We start from the raw sequence: 20252 nt of genomic DNA on the forward strand, positions 1-20252 counted from the left end.
TGACATGGCAATACGCCAGGTCCCTATGATATCACAGACCCGTGAATCCATAGCTGGACACTGCATTGTAAGTGAGGCTGTATAATTTCCTAGCTGGTACCTGGACCTCAGAGCCACGGCCAATATTGTTTGCATATTCCTCCAATTTCCAAACCATGCACGCAAATAAAAATGGTGCTGTATAAAATCCAGCTCGTAATTAAAAGTCTGCTTTGAGTATTTTTTTAAAGAAAGTCATTAGTTTTGTTTATTTGCATGCTCTGATTTATTAAGTTAATTATTAGTTAAGGCAAGTTAATTGATGCTCTGTGTGGAGGTGTTGACCCCTTCTGTAGATGCAGCTGTGTCTCTGCCTGGGCATCATTACAGAGCTTTAATTAGTAAATCAGATGCCATTCACAACACCAATACCCATTCGAAAGTGATGGAAATACGAGTTGCTTAAAATTGGTTTTCAGAGAGTAATTATTTTTCTTTTAGTGGCACAGAAGGAGGCCATTTGGCCCATTGTGTCTAGCTTTCCATAATGGCTTAATGCCATTCTCCTGCCTTCTTTAATTGAGTGAATGTTGGACCCTTGGAGGACAAGAGGGGGGATTTAATAGTGGGAAATGAGGAAATGGCTGAAACTTTAAATAAGTTTTTTGTGTCGGTCTTCACGGTGGAAGACACAAATAGTTTACCGAATATTAACGATAGAGGGTTGGTAGGAGGAGAGGTACTCAATACAATTAATGTTACCAGGGAGACAGTGCTTGGTAGACTAACGGGACTGAAGGTGGACAAGTCCCTGGGCCCGGATGGAATGCATTCCAGGGTACTGAAATAAATGTCAGAGGTAATAGCGGATGCGTTAGTGGTTGTTTATCAAAATTCGTTGGATTCTGGGGTAGTGCCGGCGGATTGGAAAATGGCTAATGTTACGCCGCTGTTTAAAAAAGGAAATAGACAAAAGGCGGGTAACTACAGGCCGGTTAGCTTAACGTCTGTAGTTGGGAAAATGCTGGAATCCATCATTAAAGAAGAAATAGCAGGCCATCTGGATAAGAATGGTTCGATTAAGCAGACGCAGCATGGATTCACGAGGGGAAAATCGTGCTTGACGAACTTGTTGGATTTTTATGAAGATGTGTCTAGTGCGGTTGACGGAGGGGAACCGGTGGATGCGGTGTTTTTGGATTTCCAAAAGGCGTTTGATAAGGTGCCTCACAAAAGGTTGCTGAAGAATATTGGGTCACACGGAGTTGGGGGTAGGGTGTTAGCGTGGATTGGGGATTGGCTATCCGACAGGAAGCAGAGAGTCGGAATAAATGGGTGCTTTTCTGGTTGGCGGATGGTAACTAGTGGCATGCCGCAGGGATCGGTATTGGGGCCTCAACTATTTACCATTTATATAGACGATCTGGAGGAGGGGACTGAGTGTAGGGTAACAAAGTTTGCAGACGACACAAAGATAAGTGGAAAAGTGAATCGTGTGGAGGGCACAGAAGGTCTGCAGAGAGATTTGGACAGGCTGAGTGAGTGGGCGAGGATCTGGCAGATGGAGTATAACGTTGACAAATGGGAGGTTATTCACTTTGGAGGAAATAATAGCAAATTGGATTATTATCTAAATGGAAAAAAATTACAACATGCTACTGTGCAAAGGGACCTGGGGTCCTTGTGCATGAGACGCAAAAACCCAGTCTGTAGGTGCAACAGGTGATCAAGAAGGCAAATGGGATGTTGGCCTATATATCGTAAGGGGGATAGAATATAAAAGCAGAGATGTCTTGCTGCATCTGTACAGGGCATTAGTGAGGCCACAGCTGGAATACTGTGTGCAGTGTTGGTCCCCTTATTTGCGGAAAGATATATTGGCCTTGGAGGGAGTGCAGAGAAGGTTCACCAGGTTGATACCGGAGATGAGGGGTGTTGATTATGAGGAGAGACTGAGCAGATTGGGTTTGTACTCGTTGGAATTTAGAAGGCTGAGGGGGGATCTTATAGAGACCTATAAGATAATGAAGGGGCTGGATAGGGTAGAGGTGGAGAGATTCTTTCCACTTAGAAAGGAAGCGAGAACTAGAGGGCACAGCCTCAAAATAAAGAGGGGTCAGTTTAGAACAGAGTTGAGGAGGAACTTCTTCTCTCAGAGGGTGGTGAATCTCTGGAATTCTCTGCCCACTGAAGTGGTGGAGGCTACCTCATTGAATATGTTTAAATCACGGATAGATGGATTCCTGATCGGTAAGGGAATTAGGGGTTATGGGGATCAGGCGGGTAAATGGAACTGCTCCACTTCAGATCAGCCATGATCTTATTGAATGGCGGGACAGGCTCGAGAGGCTAGATGGCCTACTCCTGCTCCTATTTCTTATGTTCTTATGTTCTTTTCCCTGCATTTCTGCACAATGTTTCGATTCAAGTAATCATCTAAGGTCTTCCTGAATGTCTTGATTGAACCTGTCTCCACCACACATCCAGGCTGTGCATTCCAGACCCCAAACACTCGCTGCGAGAAACAAGTTTTTTCTCACATCATATCTGCTTCTTTTGAAAATCACTTTAAACCTGTGCCTTCTTGTTCTTGATCCTTTTACCAGTTTTAATTAAGACTTATCTAGATAGCCATATGAACGGAGTGGGAATGGAGGGATACAAAAGAATGGTCTAGTTTGGACCAGGGAGCGGCACGGACTTGGAGGGCCGAAGGGCCTGTTCCTGTGCTGTATTGTTCTTTGTTCTTTGTTCTTTTGTCTTTGTTCTTAGTTCTAACAGCTTCTCCCTACCTACTCTGTCCAGCCCCCTCGTGATTTTGAACATTTCCTCTTAGCCTTCTTCTCTCCAAGGACAATAGTCCCAACCTCTCCAATCTTTCCTCATAATGGAATTTTTTCATCCCTGGAACCATTCTTGTAAACATCTTCCACACTCTCTCCAATGCATTCACATTCCTTCCGATACTGTGGCACTCAGGATTGTAAACAATGCTTCCACTGAGATCTAATTAGTGTCTTGTAGAAGTTCCTAAGTGCCCCTGTCTACATCAATGGGGACGAAATAGAAAGGGTCGAGAACTTCAAGTTTTTAGGTGTCCAGATCACCATGCCAGCACTATAGTTAAGAAAGCCCACCAACGCCTCTATTTTCTTAGAATACGAAGGAAATTTGGCATGTCAGCTACAACTCTCACCAACTTTTACAGATGCACCATAGAAAGCATTCTCTCTGGTTGTATCACAGCTTGGTATGGCTCCTGCTCTGCCCAAGACCGTAAGGAACTACAAAAGGTCGTGAATGTAGCCCAATCCATCACGCAAACCAGCCGCCCATCCATTGACTCCGTCTACACTTCCCGCTGCCTTGGCAAAGCAGCCAGCATAATTAAGGACCCCACACACACCGGACATTCATAAAAACTACATAAGAACATAAAAACTAGGAGCAGGAGTAGGCCATCTGGCCCCTCGAGCCTGCTCCGCCATTCAATAAGATCATGGCTGATCTTTTCGTGGACTCAGCTCCACTTACCCACCCGCTCACCATACCCTTAATTCCTTTACTGTTCAAAAAATTATCTATCCTTGCCTTAAAAACATCCAATGAGGTAGCCTCAACTGCTTCACTGGGCAGGGAATTCCACAGATTCACAACCCTTTGTGTGAAGAAGTTCCTCCTCAACTCAGTCCTAAATCTGCTTCCCCTTATTTTGAGGCCATGCCCCCCTAGTTCTGGTTTCATCTGCCAGTGGAAACAACTTCCCTGCTTCTATCTTATCTATTCCCTTCATAATCTTATATGTTTCTATGAGATCTCCCCTCATTCTTCTGAATTCCAATAAGTCTAGCCCCGGTCTACTTAGTCTCTCCTCATAAGCCAACCCTCTCAACTCCGGAATCAACCTAATGAATCTCCTCTGCACCCCTTCCAGTGCCAGTATATCCTTTCTCAAGTGAGGAGACCAAAACTGTACACAGTACTCCAGGTGTGGCCTCACCAGCACCTTATACAGCTGCAACAGAACCTCGCTGTTTTTAAACTCCATCCCTCTAGCAATGAAGGACAAAATTCCATTTGCCTTCTTAATTACCTGCTGCACCTGCAAACCAACTCCTTGAGATTCTTGCACAAGGACACCCAGGTCCCTCTGCACAGCAGCATGCTTCAATTTTTTACCATTTAAATAATAGTCCATTTTGTTGTTATTCCTACCAAAATGACCTCACATTTACCAACATTGTACTCCATCTGCCAGACCCTCACCCATTCACTTAGATTATCTATATCCCTTTGCAGACTTTCAGCGTCCTCTGCACATTTTGCTCTTCCACTCATCTTAGTGTTATCTATGAATTTTGACACACTACACTTGGTCCCCAACTCCAAATCATCTATGTAAATCGTAAACAATTGCCGTCCCAACACTGATCCCTGAGGCACACCACTAGTCACTGAACGCCAACCAGAAAAACACCCATTTACCCCCACTCTTTGCTTTCTGCTCGTTAACCAATCCTCTATCCATGCTAATACATTACCTATAACACTGTGCTCCTTTATCTTATTCTCTCTTCCACCTTCTTCCGTCGGGAAAAAGATACAAAAGTCTGAGGTCACGTACCAACCGACTCAAGAACAGCTTCTTCCCTGCTGCTGTCAGACTTTTGAATGGACTTCCCTTGCATTAAGTTGACCTTTCTCTACACCCTAGCTATGACTGTTACACTACATGCTGCACCCGCTCCTTTCCTTCTCTATGAACGGTATGTTTTGTCTGTATAGCGCGCAAGAAGCAATACTTTTCACTGTATGTTAATACATGTGACAATAATAAATCAAATCAAATAAATTCAGCATAACCTCCTTGCTCTTGTACTCTATGCCCCTATTAATCAAGCCCAGTATTATGTTCGGAGACTAACGCCACTACATGTGATTCTTACAGCCCCAACGGAAGTGCTATTCTCATTCGATGTGGGTAATGGCCCATCAGAGGTTATTGTGAAGTCGTCCACCCATCTGAACAACAATCAGTGGCATTATGTCAGGGCAGAACGGAATATCAAAGAGGCGTCTCTTCAAGTGGATCACTTGCCAAGAAAGGCTGAGGAGGCTCCAGATGATGGACACATCCACTTACAGCTCAACAGCCAACTATTTGTAGGTAGGAACAAAAAAGGTCTTTAATGCTCTGTACACCTATGTTGAGACTGGCTATCAAACATCCATTAAATGTTCTCCAGCAATTGTGTTATTCAAGGACTGAAGAAAAGTCAGAACGCTGTACGAATAATTTTGTTCTTTTTTTCACTGGCAACTAAACTGAGTGGCAGCTGCTTAAGTTTATTTCAAATGGTCGTCAGCTCTCAATACAGCAAGGGTTTTAGAGTGGGCTAAAATATTGGAACCGATTGATTTTGGGGGCGATTTTCATTCTGCGAGGCATGCATTCCATGAAGAATGAGTCCTTTGCAGGATGGGAGACACATGTTTTGGCAATGTGAGGGTCAACTTTGGAGGTCAATAATGTGTCATGAAAGCAGTTGCTGTGACCCAGAACCACAGCCAGAGTCAGCCATCGCCCGAGGAGATGAAACTGGAGATCTTAGAAATTTTAGAATCGTAGAGTACAGGAGATAGACATTTGACCCTTTAGGGACGAACTTACCTTCTCGTCCCACTGGTCGATGGGCGGGGCAAGCTGGTAAGATCGTGCGAAAGGCGAAAAATCGCTTCTCATGATCTTACTGGGCCCGGATATCCGGCGTGATCAGCCTTGCGCCTGGGAACCGTGTGAGGCCGATTTCAATAGTTAAATCTATTTTAAATCAGATTTGAATATAATTAGTGGGAATCAGATTGTGCATCAATTTTTGCCCATAGTGGCGTAAGATTGCATTTTCAAACTTGCCCAAAAAGCAGATCGGAAACTCACCCATTTTTATGCTCGTTCAACGCTTTGAACATTTTTGGTAAGATCGCCCACATTGTCTTTGAAAAGGCTGTCCAATTTAGTCCCTTACTTTAGAACCATTAAAAAATTACAGCGCAGAAGGAGGTCATTCAGCCATCTTGTCCATGCCAGCCCAAGGACACCCATGCGCCCTTTCTTCCTGCACATGGCCCATAGCCCTGTAGCTTATAGCATTTAAGGTGCAGATCCAGGTACTTTTTTAAAGAGTTTATGGTCTCCGCCTCCACCACAAACCCAGGCAGCAAATTCCAGACACTCACCACCCTCTGCGTAATAAACGTACCTCCTCATGTCCCCTCTACATCTCAGACAATGCAGTGCGATCGTGGCTATGTTACTGGACTGGTAATCCAGAAGCCTCGACTGATGGGGTACAGGGATAGTGATCGCCTAGTGGTATTATCGTTGGACTATTAATCCAGAAACTCAGCTCATGTTCTGGGGACCTGGGTTTGAATCCCGCCACGGCAGATGGTGGAATTTGAATTCATTAAAAATTATCTGGAATTAAGAATCGACTGATGACCATGAAACCATTGTCGATTGTCAGAAAAGCCCATCTGGTTCACTAGTGTTCGATAAGGAGGGAAATCTGTCTTCCTTACCTGGTCTGGCTCCAGAGCCACAGCAATGTGGTTGACTCTCAACTGACATCGGACAACTAGGGATGTGCAATAAATGCTGGCCAGTCAGTGATGCTCATGTCACACGAATGAATAAAAAAAATGTTCCAATCCCACAATGGCTGCCAGACAATTTAAATTTAATTAATTAAATAAAACCATGAAGCTACCCAATTGCTGTAAAAGCCAAACTGATTCACTAATGTCCTTCAGAGAAAGAAATCTGTCGTCCTGACCTGGTTTGACTCATATGTGACTCCAGCCCGAACAGAAATGTGGTTACTGTTTGAAGTGGCTTCACAAGTACCTTGGTAATGTTCATGGAGAGAGCTCATCACCACTTTCTCAAGGGAAATTAGGGATGACCAATCAATGCTGGCCTCAGATATCCACGCCAGTGAATGAATTTGCAAAAACAATTTCTTTTGACACTTGCGACTACATTTGCTTCCAAATGAGCAGATCCTCATGTGAAAAATAAAACAATCCCTCCTCATTTCCCGATCTAGTTCTTTCACCAATTATTTTAAATCTATAACTGCTGGTTACTAACCCACTTGTCAGTGGTTTCTCTCTGCTTCCATCAAACTCCTCATAAAAGGAATTCCAGCAAAGCAAATCCACTTCACATTCACCAGGGATATGAAGAGGACTTAAAAGATGTTGGGAGTGTGGCCTGCCGTGGGGAAACTAGGTATCCATCCTTTTGCTTCCCTCTTCTCCAATCCTCGCCCAATTAGACGAAAGTGATTTGTGTTGTCGTATTTTCTAGTGCCTATCTCCCGATCATTACATTTAATTGCATGCAAATAGTGGGCATTGCTGCAGTGGCAAAGTAGTATTGCCACTGGACTGGTCATCCAGGTACCTGAGTTCGAATCCCGCCATGGTAGATGGTGAAATTTGAATTTTTGTTTAAAATCTGGAATTAAAAGTCTACTGATGACCATGAAACCATTTTTGATTGTTGTAAAAAAAAACTATCTGGTTCATTAATGTCCCTTAGGGAAGGAAATCTGCTGTCCTTACCTGGTCTGGCCTACATGTGACTCCAGAGCCACAGTAATGTGGTTGACTCTTAATTGCCCTCAGTGATGGGGGTGGGGAGGAGGGGGGGGGCGGACCATGCAAAGGTCCGTTGACCTTGGCGGGATTTTCCGGTTTTGTGACCGGAAAATCCTACCCAGGGTGTCTTTGGAGTGACAAGACTGAGGATTGAAAGCAGATGCAGAGAACCCCAAAGGCTTTCTTGTCAATCAGGCAATGTTACACTCTATGTACTCAGTTAGTGGTCAGGGACTAATTGCCTTGAGGCTCAATGGAGCGGCAGCCATTTTAAAGCGGTCAAATATGGTGACATTTTTGAACTACTGTGTGGATATAGGCATTAGAATAGGAGTCTGGGACATATGCCCAAAACAGGCGTTAGGTCATTTGTGTATGCAGATACGTGGCCTAATATCTACTTGTTATTTTACCAAGTGTGTTTCCTTTGAACGCAACCAATGACACAAGCTGACCAGGCAATAGTGAAACAGCAGTCATGGCAGAAAAGGAAATGAGACATTTTTTACCATTTTGTTTCTACGTGCTGGGCGACTTGAAACTGGGAGTGTTTCAGATCTGGCTTTTAGACCCGTTCTCAGGTGCCCCCATACGCACTCTGTCTGAAAATATATCAGCGATTCTGAATCGTGCTGCAGATGCCTGTGGGCGGAACTTAATGTGCCCAAAACGCTGCAACTCTGATCGGTGCCTCCAACTGCACACGCACGCTAAAAGAAAATAGAAAAACGCTCCCCTACCACTTCGCTCCCAGGCAGGATAATGCCTCCCCCTGGCCCCCACAGACATTGCCCCACCCCCTTCCCCCCCACCGATCACACGCAGAGTGGCAGCGGACCACCCCTTTTCCCCCCATCGATCGCATTCAGAGTGACAGCGGACCCCACTGGAGAACCATCTGACCCGCCTCCCCCCACCACCAGAGAGCCATCTGACCCGCCTCGCTCCCCCCCACCAGAGAACCATCTGACCTGCCTCCCCCTCCCCATCAGAGAGCCATCAGACCCACCTCCCTCCCCCCCCCCCCCAACCAGAGAGCCATCTGAGCTGCCTCGCTCTCCTCCACCAGAGAGCCATCTGACCCGCCTCCACCCCCACCACCGATCTGAGTCAGAGAGTCGCCGGAAGCTCTGAACATACCTCCTCAGAAGCTGGAGCACCCGACTCGGACCTTTGCGGACCATGTCTGTTTCGCGCCGAATCTGGACGGGAGAACGTGGTGGTTAAGGGGGAAGTGCTGGTAAGTTTAGGCGTGCAGCCCATTAAGTCAATTTAAGTGCGCGCAAGTGCATTTAAATTGACGTCATGCCCGTTTTGGGCACGACCCCGACGGCGGCCATTTTCAGGCCTTGGTAAAGAGGAAATGGGTGCGGAGGCAGGTGCGGATCATGCTACTCACCTCACGCCCGATGTTGCCAAGTTTTTGTGCCCAAAAGCGGGCACAACTTGATAGTAAAACCAAGCCCAGAATGTCAAATGCATTTTTGTCCATGGTGAGTTGCTGTCCCCCATTATTCATTTGTAATGAATTCACTCAGGCCATTGAGGTTGGCCTATTGGAGTACAAACTCCCTGATTAAGGATCCAATCAATGGGCCAATGAGGGAGTCTTTGCCTTGTACTTAACTGGGAGTGGCAGTTCCTCTGATACCCCGGAGGTATACTGCTGACTGCTAGCACTCTGTGTACTGCTGTTAGATAAAGGGATTTGGGTGAAGGGACTTCTGCCTCCGAAAACCCTGTTACAACATTATACATCGATGGGAGCAAGGGGAACAAAGAGGAGGAAGTTAACGCAGTCTCACCCTACCACTGCACGATTTCCAATTTCAACTTCCACCAGAAGTGCCCAAACAAACTGCATCACATGATCATTCAGGCAAATTTAATTTTCAATCTTGATTAAAAATGTGTTTTTTTTTCATGTTGAGGCTTCTAAATTGGAAGCATTCACATTTCAATATAGAAATATGCCCAAAATCTTATCAAGGGTTCAGCAGCTCTGTGGCAATACAATTAAATGTAGCTGGATTCCCCAAGATCATCAAATTAATAGACATTTATTTTGGAGTCTTTTCCCATCACAACCAGTGAGTAAATTGAATTGTGGTAGCACTTCAGCTTGTTACAAATTTAACAGCACAATAATTGCATATTTCAGTGATGCTGTCCTGAAACCACTCAGATTTAATTAACTGGAATATTAGTTTTATGAGACCAGTGTTTAATATCAGCCGAGGCATTAATTCAGAATAAAGGAATTTGATTCAAAATGTATCTTTGTACCACACGTGTAAGCCCTGTTTATGCGGAATAAAATATGTTTTTCTGTGATAACTCACTTGCATCAAGGCCTTTCACAAGATACATAAACCAAGGATGGTCCCCAGGCAGCATCTCATGATCAGTGAGCAGATCACTGTACACGCAACACATTCCAAAGCTTTTCCCGACAGTGCCCTCCAATCCACAAGCTCTACCACTGCCCCACCTCCAGCTGGACAAGGCGGCATGGTGGCACAGTGGTTAGCATGGCTGCCTCACAGTGCCAGGGACCCGGGTTCGATTTCAACCTTGGGTGATTGCGTGGCATTTGCACGTTTTCCCCATGTCTGTGTGGGTTTCCTCTGAGTGCTCCAGTTTCCTCCCACAGTCCAAAGACGTGCCTGTCTGTGTGGAATTTGCATGTTCCCCTCGTGTCTGTGTGGGTTTCCTCTGGGTGCTCTGCTTCCTTCCCACAGTCCAAAGACACGCCTGTCTGTGTGAAGTTTGCACGTTCTCCCCATTTCCGTGTGGGTTTCCTCTGGTTTCTTCCCACAGTCCAAAGACCTGCAGGTTACATGGATTGGTCATGCTAACTTGCCCCTTAATGTCCCAAAATGTGTAGGGGGCTAGCTGGGTAGATACATGAGGTTAAGGGGATGTGGCCTGGGTAAGATGCTTTGTCAGATAGTTGGTGCAGACTCGAAGGGCCGAATGGCCTCCTTCTGCACTGTAGGATTCTATGATTATATAAGCGTAGCAAGCTCATGGCAGCTCTGGAACAAGTTACACACCACCCTGACTTGGCACAGTATTGCCACTCCTTCAGTATCGCTGAGTCAGTATCCTTTAACTTCCTACCTGACAATGCAGTGGGAGAGTATCTTCACCACAGATACTTCAATGCTTTAAGGTGGCAGTCCACCTTCACTTTCTCAAGGGCAACTAGTGATGGGTGATAAATGCTGACCTTGCCAGCGATCCCACATCATATGAATAAAAGCATTCCTTTTTTAAGAACATATGATGCTTGAAGACTGATGAGTCAGGGCAGTGGAATGCACTAAACTGACTGATGACTATCAAGAGCTCTTCAAACAGAACATTCAGCCCATGTCCCCTCTCGTATTTAACTATCCCCAAAGCTCCTCCGTAAATGTCTTTATTCCCAGAAGTTCACAACTCAAGATCTCCTTATTCCCTTTTTTTTGATGTAATTTGATTTATTATTGTCACATGCATTAGCATACAGGGAAAAGTATTGTTTCTTGCGCGCTATATAGACAAAGCATACCGTTCATAGAGAAAGAAAGGAGAGAGTGCAGAATATAATGTTACACTCTTAGCTAGGGTGTAGAGAAGGATCAACTTAATGCAAGGTAGGTACATTCAAAAGTCTGATGACAGCAGGAAAGAAGCTGTTCTTGTTTAAAAAAATTAGAATGAAGTTTTAGAAGCATAGAACGAGGGTAAAAGATAGAATTAGAAGGCATGCTGGGCACAGCTTGCAAGAAGTCACCACGCTCTGGCACCATCTTGAGAAAAGACAAGACAATCTACAAACTGCTTACAGAAACACTTCTACACTTAGAAGGTTGCTGCACTACAAAGTGACTGAAGTTGAGACTGCGTTAACGTTTAAGAATCGTTTACTTGCTTTGTGAAGGAATTGGGGAAATGAAAGGATAGAGGAGCAAGATAGGCACGCAGAATTAGAATGATACTGTGATCGACCTTTCAGATCAACAATCATATTAACTTATATTTACTTGGCAATTTTTAACGCAGTAGAACAGCCCGAGGAACTTCACAAGAGCATTATCAAGCAAAATATGACATTAGGTCACATAAGGAGATATTAGGACAAAGCTTGGTCAGAGGTAAGTTTTAAAGAGCGTCTTTAATGTCCGAGGAGCAAGGCTTAAAGGAGATGTATGAGGCTAATCTTTTGCACAGAGGGTGGTGGGTGCCTGGAACTCACTGCCGGGGGAGGTCGTGGAAGCAGATACGATAGCGACTTCTAAGGTGCATCTTGGCAAATACATGAATAGGATGGGAATAGAGGGATATGGTCCCCAGAAGGATGGGGGGTTTTAGTTCAGACGGGCAGCATGGTTGGTGCTGGCCTGGAGGGCCAAAGCACCTGTTCTTGTGCTGTAAATTCTTTGTTCCTTCTCCTAAAGGAGGAGGGAGAGAGGTGGAAAGATGGAGAGATTTAGGGAGGGAATTCTCGAGAGTGGGCTTAGGCAGCTGAAGGCACGGCCTCAGAAAATCCCAGAACAGGAGGAACGCAGAGATTTCAGAGAGTTATTGGGCTGGAGAAGATTACCGAGATAGAGGGAGGTTGTGTAGAGATTGGGAAATAAGGATGAGCATTCTTAAATATTGAAACAGCTACACTGACTGATTGGATCAGATGACTTGTGTGCGCATTGTAAATTTTTTGTAATCTTTTGCCCTGGAGTTTGCTCTTAATGATGAATAAATGTTCATCTGAGCGTTATTTTGGTTTCTAAGAACAAACCACTTTGGTAACAATTCAATTGCACTTGAATGGATAAGGGCGAGGTCGAAGAATCCGTCTGGATCTATATATGGCGGCATCGAGTCCACTCCACCAATCAACCATGATTGAATGGTGGAGTGGACTCGATGGGCCGAATGGCCTTACTTCCGCTCCTATGTCTTATGGTCTTATGGTCTTATGGTGGCACAGTGGTTAGCACTGCTGCCTCACAGTGCCAGGGACCCGGGTTCGATTCCCAGCTTGGTTCACTGTCTGTGCAGAATCTGCATGTTCTCCCCGTGTCTGCGTGGGTTTCCTCCGGGTGCTTCAGTTTCCTCTCAGTCTGAAAGATGTGCGGGTTAGGTGCATTGGCCATGCTAAATTCACCTTCAGTGTTCCCGAACAGGCGGCGGAGTGTGGCGACTAGGGGATTTTCATAATAACTTCATTGCAATGTTAATGTAAGTCTACTTGTGCCTAAATAAAAATTTAAACTTTTTAAAATATATTAACGCCACAACATTGTATGTTTTCAAGAAGCAGTTAGATAGAGCACTCGGGGCGAAGGGAATCAAAGGATATGGGGGGAGGGCAGGATCAGGCTATTGAGTTGGATGATCAGCCATGATCACAATGAGTAGTGTAGCAGGCCCAAAGGGCTGAATGGCCTCCTCCTGCTCCTGCTTTCTATGTAACATAAATGGCAACATGGATTGATTGGGCCAAATAGCTTGTTTCCATGTTGCATGTTCTATGAAATACCTTGTAAATCCCATGTAGTTAATCCTATTTCTGTGTCGCTTTACCTATATAATCTGTGCAAACATCCTAGAAAACGTTAGGGCCAATCTAACATTGCTGGTAAATTCTTTCTGGGAAATTGAGGGGTCAGGAGGAGGCAGGGTCACATCCTCCTCAGGTGTCAGTTCACTTTTCTCTCCTCCATCCTGGACTGCTCTCCCCCACCTCTCCTCCATCACCATTAAATTGCAAACATACCAGATGCTCTGGATGTCTGAGAGTGTGTGGGAGAAATAATATTCCACGCATCTCTCAGGTTATCAGGAGACAAGTCCATTTAAATCAGAATGAAAGGTAACAAAATGTTTCAAAGGCTCAATCGTAGCTGCTGCAACCTTTTTTTTCCCAACCCTAAGCTGGAAAGTTCATCGATTCTGTCAGTCACGGTCACTGAGGCTAAGTAAGAGGTCTCCTTTAACTTACTGTTAATCACCTTCGGTGCAAAGGGTAACTAATGAGAGTCAAAGAGGTTTGCAGCTTGGAAACAGGCCCTTCGGCCCAACTCTTCCATGCCGCCTTTTTTTTAACCACTAAGCTAGTCCCAATTGCCCACGTTTGGCCCATATGCCTCTATACCCATCTTACTCATCGAACTGTCAAAAAAACAAAATTATACCCGCCTCTACTAGTATCTCTGGCAGCTCGTTCCAGACACTCGCCACCCTCTGTGTGAAAATATTGCCCCTCTGGGCTCTTTTATATCTCTCCCCTCTCACCTTAAACCTATGCCCTCTAGTTTTAGACTGATTCCAAAAGGTTGGCCACATGTTGATGAGGGCCAGAGTTTTGTCAGGCTGACAGGAGGCACATACTCGCACACACACACTCACACGCACTCTCGCACACACACACACACACCCTCGCACACACCCACACACTCTCGCACACACACACACACAGTCTCACACTCACACACACACACACACACTCTCGCACACACACACTCACACACACTCTCGCACACACACACTCACACACAGTCGCACACTCACACACGCACACTCACACTCGCACACACACACTCGCACACTCACACACACACATCAACACTGGTTGGATAACTGAAGGGCGGTCCGATCAGTTCCGTGAGGGAGGCCTAATGGAATCAAGTGCCCTCCAGGTACCTGGGTGGTGCAAAGCCAACAAGTGAGGCAGAGCTTCCACCTGTCGTGGACTGCTGCCCAATCAGAAGGCCACCAGGTCTCAGTGGGAGTGGTGGCAGCCAGGTGCACTGCACCTGCCTGAGGCCTAGAAGCATTATGGGGTAATGTGATGAAGGTCAGCAAGGGTGGGTTGGGAGTGTGTGGAGTGAGGTTCATTGGGCGAGGGATTGGTATCTGATAATTATATGGATTATATATAGATAATCATTTGGTTATCAATTTGCTTATATCATCAGGTGACATAGAGCGTTGGTGAGGCCACACCTGGAGTATTGTGTACAGTTTTGGTGTCCTTATCTGAGGAAGGATGTCCTTGCTAGAGAGGGAATGCAGCGAAGGTTTACCAGGCTGATTCCTGGGATGGCAGGTCTGTCATATGAGGAGAGACTAAGTCAGTTAGGGTTGTAAACATTGGAGTTCAGAAGGGTGAAGAGGATCTTGTAGAAACTTATAAAATTCTAACAGGATTACACAGGGTAGATTCAGAAAGGATGTTCCCGATGGTAGGGGAGTTCAGAATAGGTGTCATAGTTTGAGGACTGAGGTGAGGAGAAATTTCTTCACTTAAAGAGTGGTGAATGGGTGGAATTCACTACCACAGTAAGTAGTTGATGCAAAAACACTGTGTGATTTCAAGAAGGAATTAGATATAGCTCTTCTGCTATGGGTTGATCAGTAAGTTTGCGGACGACACAAAACTGGCAGGACTTGCAGATAGTGAGGAACATTGTCAGAGGCTACAGAAGGATATAGATAGGCTGGAAATTTGGGCAAAGAAATGGCAGATGGAGTTCAATCCTGATAAATGCGAAGTGATGCATTTTGGTGGGAATAATGTAGGGAGGAGCTACACGATAAATGGAAGAACCATAAAGGGTGTAGAGACGCAGAGGGACCTGGGTGTGCAAGTCCACAGATCTTTGAAGGTGACGTCACAGGTGGAGAAGGTGGTGAAGAAGGCATATGGCATGCTTGCCTTTATAGGACGGGACATAGAGTATAAAAGTTGGGGTCTGATGTTGCAGATGTATAGAACGTTGGTTCGGCCGCATTTGGAATACTGCGTCCAGTTCTGGTCGCCACACTACCAGAAGGACGTGGAGGCTTTGGAGAGAGTACAGAGGAGGTTTACCAGGATGTTGCCTGGTATGGAGGGGCTTGGTTATGAGGAGAGATTGGGGAAACTGGGGTTGTTCTCCTTGGAAAGACGGAGGATGAGGGGAGACTTAATAGAGGTGTATAAAATTATGAAAGGCATAGATAGGGTGAACGGTGGGAAGCTTTTCCCCGGGTCGGTGGTGACGTTCACGAGGGGTCATAGGTTCAAGGTGAAGGGGGGGAGGTTTAACACAGATATCAGAAGGACATATTTTACACAGAGGGTCGTGGGGGCCTGGAATGTGTTGCCGGGCAAGGTGGTGGAGGCGGACACACTGGGAACGTTTAAGACTTATCTAGACAGCTATATGAACGGAGTGGGAATGGAGGGATACAAAAGAGTGGTCTAGTTTGGACCAGGGAGCGGTGCGGGCTAATTGTTCTTTGTTTCTCGTTTCAAGGCTTCATTCTATGATCATCTTGCTGGTGCCAGTACAGAGCGAGACTGCGGATAGTTGGGAACCTGTCTCGGGGGCAGGGAATTCAGATGGTGTTCGTAAAGCAGAAGTGGAAATGAATAGGGTTGGGAAGCATTTTCTGATCAGGGCCAGTGTGATCTCCTGGACTCGTTTCGATCGCCACAGGGGGTCGGAGAGGAATTTCCCAGATTTTTTTTTCCCCATATTGGCCCTGGGGTTTTCACTCTGGGTTTTCGCCTCTCCCTGGAGATCACATGGTCTGGAATGGGGGGGTGGGGGTGAGTTAATAGGTTGTAATGAACAAAGCATCGTAGCTGTGAGGGACAGCTCGGTGGATAGGATATTAGGATGTAGATAGGCTGGAAAATTGGGCGGGGATCCTGGATTCAGGATTCAATCCTGGACCGGGGAGCGGCGCGGGCTTGGAGGGCCGAAGGGCCTGTTCCTGTGCTGTATTGTTCTTTGTTCTTTGTTCTTTGTTCTTTGTTCTTTTTAGATTTAACTTGATTCGATTTATTGTTGTCACATGTATTAGAATACAGTGAAAAATAGTGTTTCTTGCGCGCTATACAGACAAAGCACACCGTACATAGAGAAGGAAAAGAGTGGGTGCAGAATGTCGTGTTACAATCATAGTTCGGGTGTAGAGAAAAATCAGCTTAATATAAAGTAGGTCCATTCAAAAGTCTGATGGTAGCAGGGAAGAAGCTGTTCTTGAGTCGGTTGATATGTGACCTCAGACTTTTGTACCTTTTTCCCGATGGAAGAAGGTGGAAGAGAGTGTGCCTGGGGTGCATGGAGTCCTTGATTATGCTAGCTGTTTTTCTGAAGTGTAGACAGAGTCAATGGATGGGAGGCTGGTTTGCATGATGGACTGGGCTTCATTATTGACCCTTTGTAGTTTCTTGCGATCTTGGGCAGAGCAGGAACCATACCAAGCTGTGATACAGCCAGAAAGAATGCTTTCTATGGTGCATCTGTAAACGTTGTTGAGAGTTGTAGCAGACACGCCAAATTTCCTTAGCCTCCTGGGAAAGTAGAGGCATTGATGGGCTTTCTTAACTATAGTGTTGCATGGGGGGACCAGGGCAGGTTGTTGGTGATCTGGGCACATAGAAATTTGAAGCTCTTGACCATTTCCACTTCATCCTGTTGATGAAGACAGGGGAACGTCCTCCACTACGCTTCCTGAAGGTGATGACTATCCCCCTTTCACTGACATTGAGGGGAAAGATTATTGTTGTTGCACCAGTTCACCAGATTCTCTTTCCCTTTACTGTACTCCGTCTCATCATTGTTTGAGATCCGACCCACTATGGTGGTGTCATCAGCAAACTTGAAAATTGAGTTGGAGGGGGGAATCAAGAGATATGGGCAGGAAGGTGGGATCAGGATATTGAATTTGATGATCAGCCATGGACATAATGAATAGCAGAGCAGGCTCGAAGGGTCAATGGCCTCCTCCTGTTTCTATTTTCTATGTATATTTCTATGACCTCTGCTCCCTGGAAGGACAAGGGCAGCAGATACATGGGAACACCACCACCTGAAAGTTCCCCTCCAAGCCACTCACCATTCTGAATTGGAACTATATCACTGTTCCTAGATAGTAGCTGGGTCAAAATCCTGGAACTCATTCCCTAACAGCGCTGTGGGTGTACCTACACCAGATATATTGGAATGGTTCAAGGAGGCGACTCACCATCACCTTTTCTTGTAAGTTTTTACTTATTAGTGTCACAAGCAGGCTTACATTAACACTTCAATGAAGTTACTGTGAAAATCCCCGAGGCATGGCCAATGCACCCGGTGCACCTGGAGGAAACCTGTGCAGACACGTGCAAACTTCGCACAGACCATGACCCAAGTTGGGAATCCAACCCGGGTCCCTGGCTCTGTGATGGCAGCAGTGCTAACCACCATGCCACCCTAGGGCACCCTCTGGGGTGCCACCCTACGGCACCCTCTAATTGCCTTTTTCCAGGGCAATTAGAGCCTTGCCATCAAAGTTCACATTCCAGGAAAGAATGGGTAAAAATCACGGTTTGGTTTATTTGAATTAGTTCTTTTCCCTGGTAATGATTTGGCCAATATCATACCCAGTGACCCTTTAATTCCATGGGCTCTGATTTTGCTAACAAGCCTCTCTCTCTCCCTCACTAAAGTGCAGTGTGCCACACCTCGAACAAACAGAAAAAATAATTTCCTCCCGTATTACTGTCTGTAAAAGCTTTCCCGCCCCCCTGGAATGAATATGATTCTTTTATAATGAGACCCCAGGCACTATGAGTGAAAGAGTGAAAATGATTTGGCTTCTTGCGATTCTGAGACATCTCAAAACACTTAACCTATGATGAATGACTGTGAAATGCAGTTATGTAAGCAAACATGTTCAAGCCATCATGTTTTAATTTTGGCTGGGCTTGAAACATTGTGGGATATTGGCAGTAATTATGTTCAACATCCCATTACCATGAAATGAAGCGTGCCGTTGTAGGCAATAAATTGACTGGAACACTATCACGTACGGGATAGACCTGACTTGCTGCTTGAAGTGTGCACAAAGGGCGAGGGGATATTCGTATCTTTCCAGAGTTACCTCAGGGATTGGCCCAAACACCGGTCTTTAATCTCACACTGGAAAATCAATGGAATCTCTCCCTGGCAAGCTTTACCACCAACATTTCACAGAAATTATGGCATCCACTTAGGAGAACTTACAAAAGATTCGCAGACATTGGCAATGATGCTGTTTCTCCATGTACGATCCCTGTTGGATAAAGATATTAGATGTTCTTAGAATTGATTGAAGAGAAGGGACTGGCATATTTTGTCACAATGCAATCTCCACCATTCCCCCATTGGGGAGGGAGGGGAAACCGGTTTGCAAGGAGTGGTCATAAACATAGTCAGTACATTAAAGTCCTCAGATTTTAGATTCAGTACAGCACAAAGCTGCCTCAGGCACAGGATGAGGGCCATTATAGTGGGGTGCCTTGAGAGCATGCAGCAGAGTTCCATGGTAAAAAAAATGCATTGTCTTCCCCAGTGCTGGGTTATTTCTCAAAATTAATGTTTGCCTTTGTTGGATGTTTCTGCGAAGTCATAGAAACCCTACAGTGCAGAAAGAGGCCATTTGGCCCATCGAGTCTTCACCAACCACAATCCCACCCAGGCCCTATCCCCATATCCCTACATATTTTACCCGCTAATCCCTCTAATCTACGCATCTCAGGACACTAAGGGGCAATTTTAGCATGGCCAATCAACCGAACCCGCACATCTTTGGACTGTGGGAGGAAACCGGAGCACCCAGAGAAAACCCACGCAGACATGGGGAGAACGTGCAAACTCCACACAGACAGTGACCCAAGCCAGGAATCGAATCCAGGCGCCTGGAGCTGTGAAGTAGCAGTGCTAACCACTGTGCCACCGTGCCCGTCGGGAAGAAGAAAAACAAATCCATTTACATTGCGCCTTTCATGGGTTTTGATTTGATTTGATTTAATTTATTATTGTCACATGTATTAACATACAGTGAAAAGTATTGTTTCTTGCGTGCTATACAGTCAAAGCATACCGTTCATAGAGAAGGAAACAAGAGAGTGCAGAATGTAGTGTTACAGTCATAGCTAGGGTGCAGAGAAAGATCAACTTAATGCAAGGTAAGTCCATTCAAAAGTCTGACAGCAGCAGGGAAGAAGATGTTCTTGAGTCAGTTGGTACGTGACCTCAAACTTTTGTATCTTTTTCCCGAAGGAAGAAGGTGGAAGAGAGAATGTCCGGGGTGTGTGTGTCCTTAATTATGCTGGCTGCTTTGCCGAGGCAGCGGGAAGTGTGGACAGAGTTAATGGATGGGAGGCTGGTTTGCGAGATGGGTTCAGGATGTCCCAAGGGACTTCCCGGCCCAGGTTGGTCCAACATGTAGCTCACGGCTCACAGTCTAGCCATCCAAGAGGGCCCGGCCAGCAGATCCATTTTCAAACGATACATGTGTGACAGATTCTGTAAGGAGCTGTTCCTCCAATCACAAGCTGTTTCTCTCTTGGGAGAGAATGATCTGTGAGTGGGGGGGTAGCGAGCAGTAGAGCAATGAGTGGTGACAGTCAGTCTCGAGCCTTGAATGGCAGCAGCGGCGGTGTTGAGTCTGGAGGGAGGGGATTACTGGGTGGGGGAGACTGCGAGGGAATGTTCCTCTGCCGAGGGAGGAGGAGGGAGAGGCTGTGAGGGAGTGTCCCTCTGCTGAGGAAGGAGGAGGAAGAGGCTGTGAGGGAGTGTCCCTCTGCTGAGGGAGGAAGG

General features: G+C 45.8%; 1 protein-coding gene across 1 annotated transcript in view; it reads left to right on the top strand.

The window, feature by feature from the left end:
* Positions 1–20252, top strand: part of LOC144504122 (contactin-associated protein-like 5) — an 824359-nt gene that overhangs the window by 573259 nt on the left and 230848 nt on the right. The window contains exon 21 of the mRNA XM_078229298.1: positions 4928–5146. Within this exon, the coding sequence (XP_078085424.1) occupies positions 4928–5146 (219 nt within the window). The remainder of the gene's footprint in view (positions 1–4927; positions 5147–20252) is intronic.

Source organism: Mustelus asterias, chromosome 14 (assembly GCF_964213995.1).
Source record: "Mustelus asterias chromosome 14, sMusAst1.hap1.1, whole genome shotgun sequence".
NCBI classification, from domain to species: domain Eukaryota; kingdom Metazoa; phylum Chordata; class Chondrichthyes; order Carcharhiniformes; family Triakidae; genus Mustelus; species Mustelus asterias.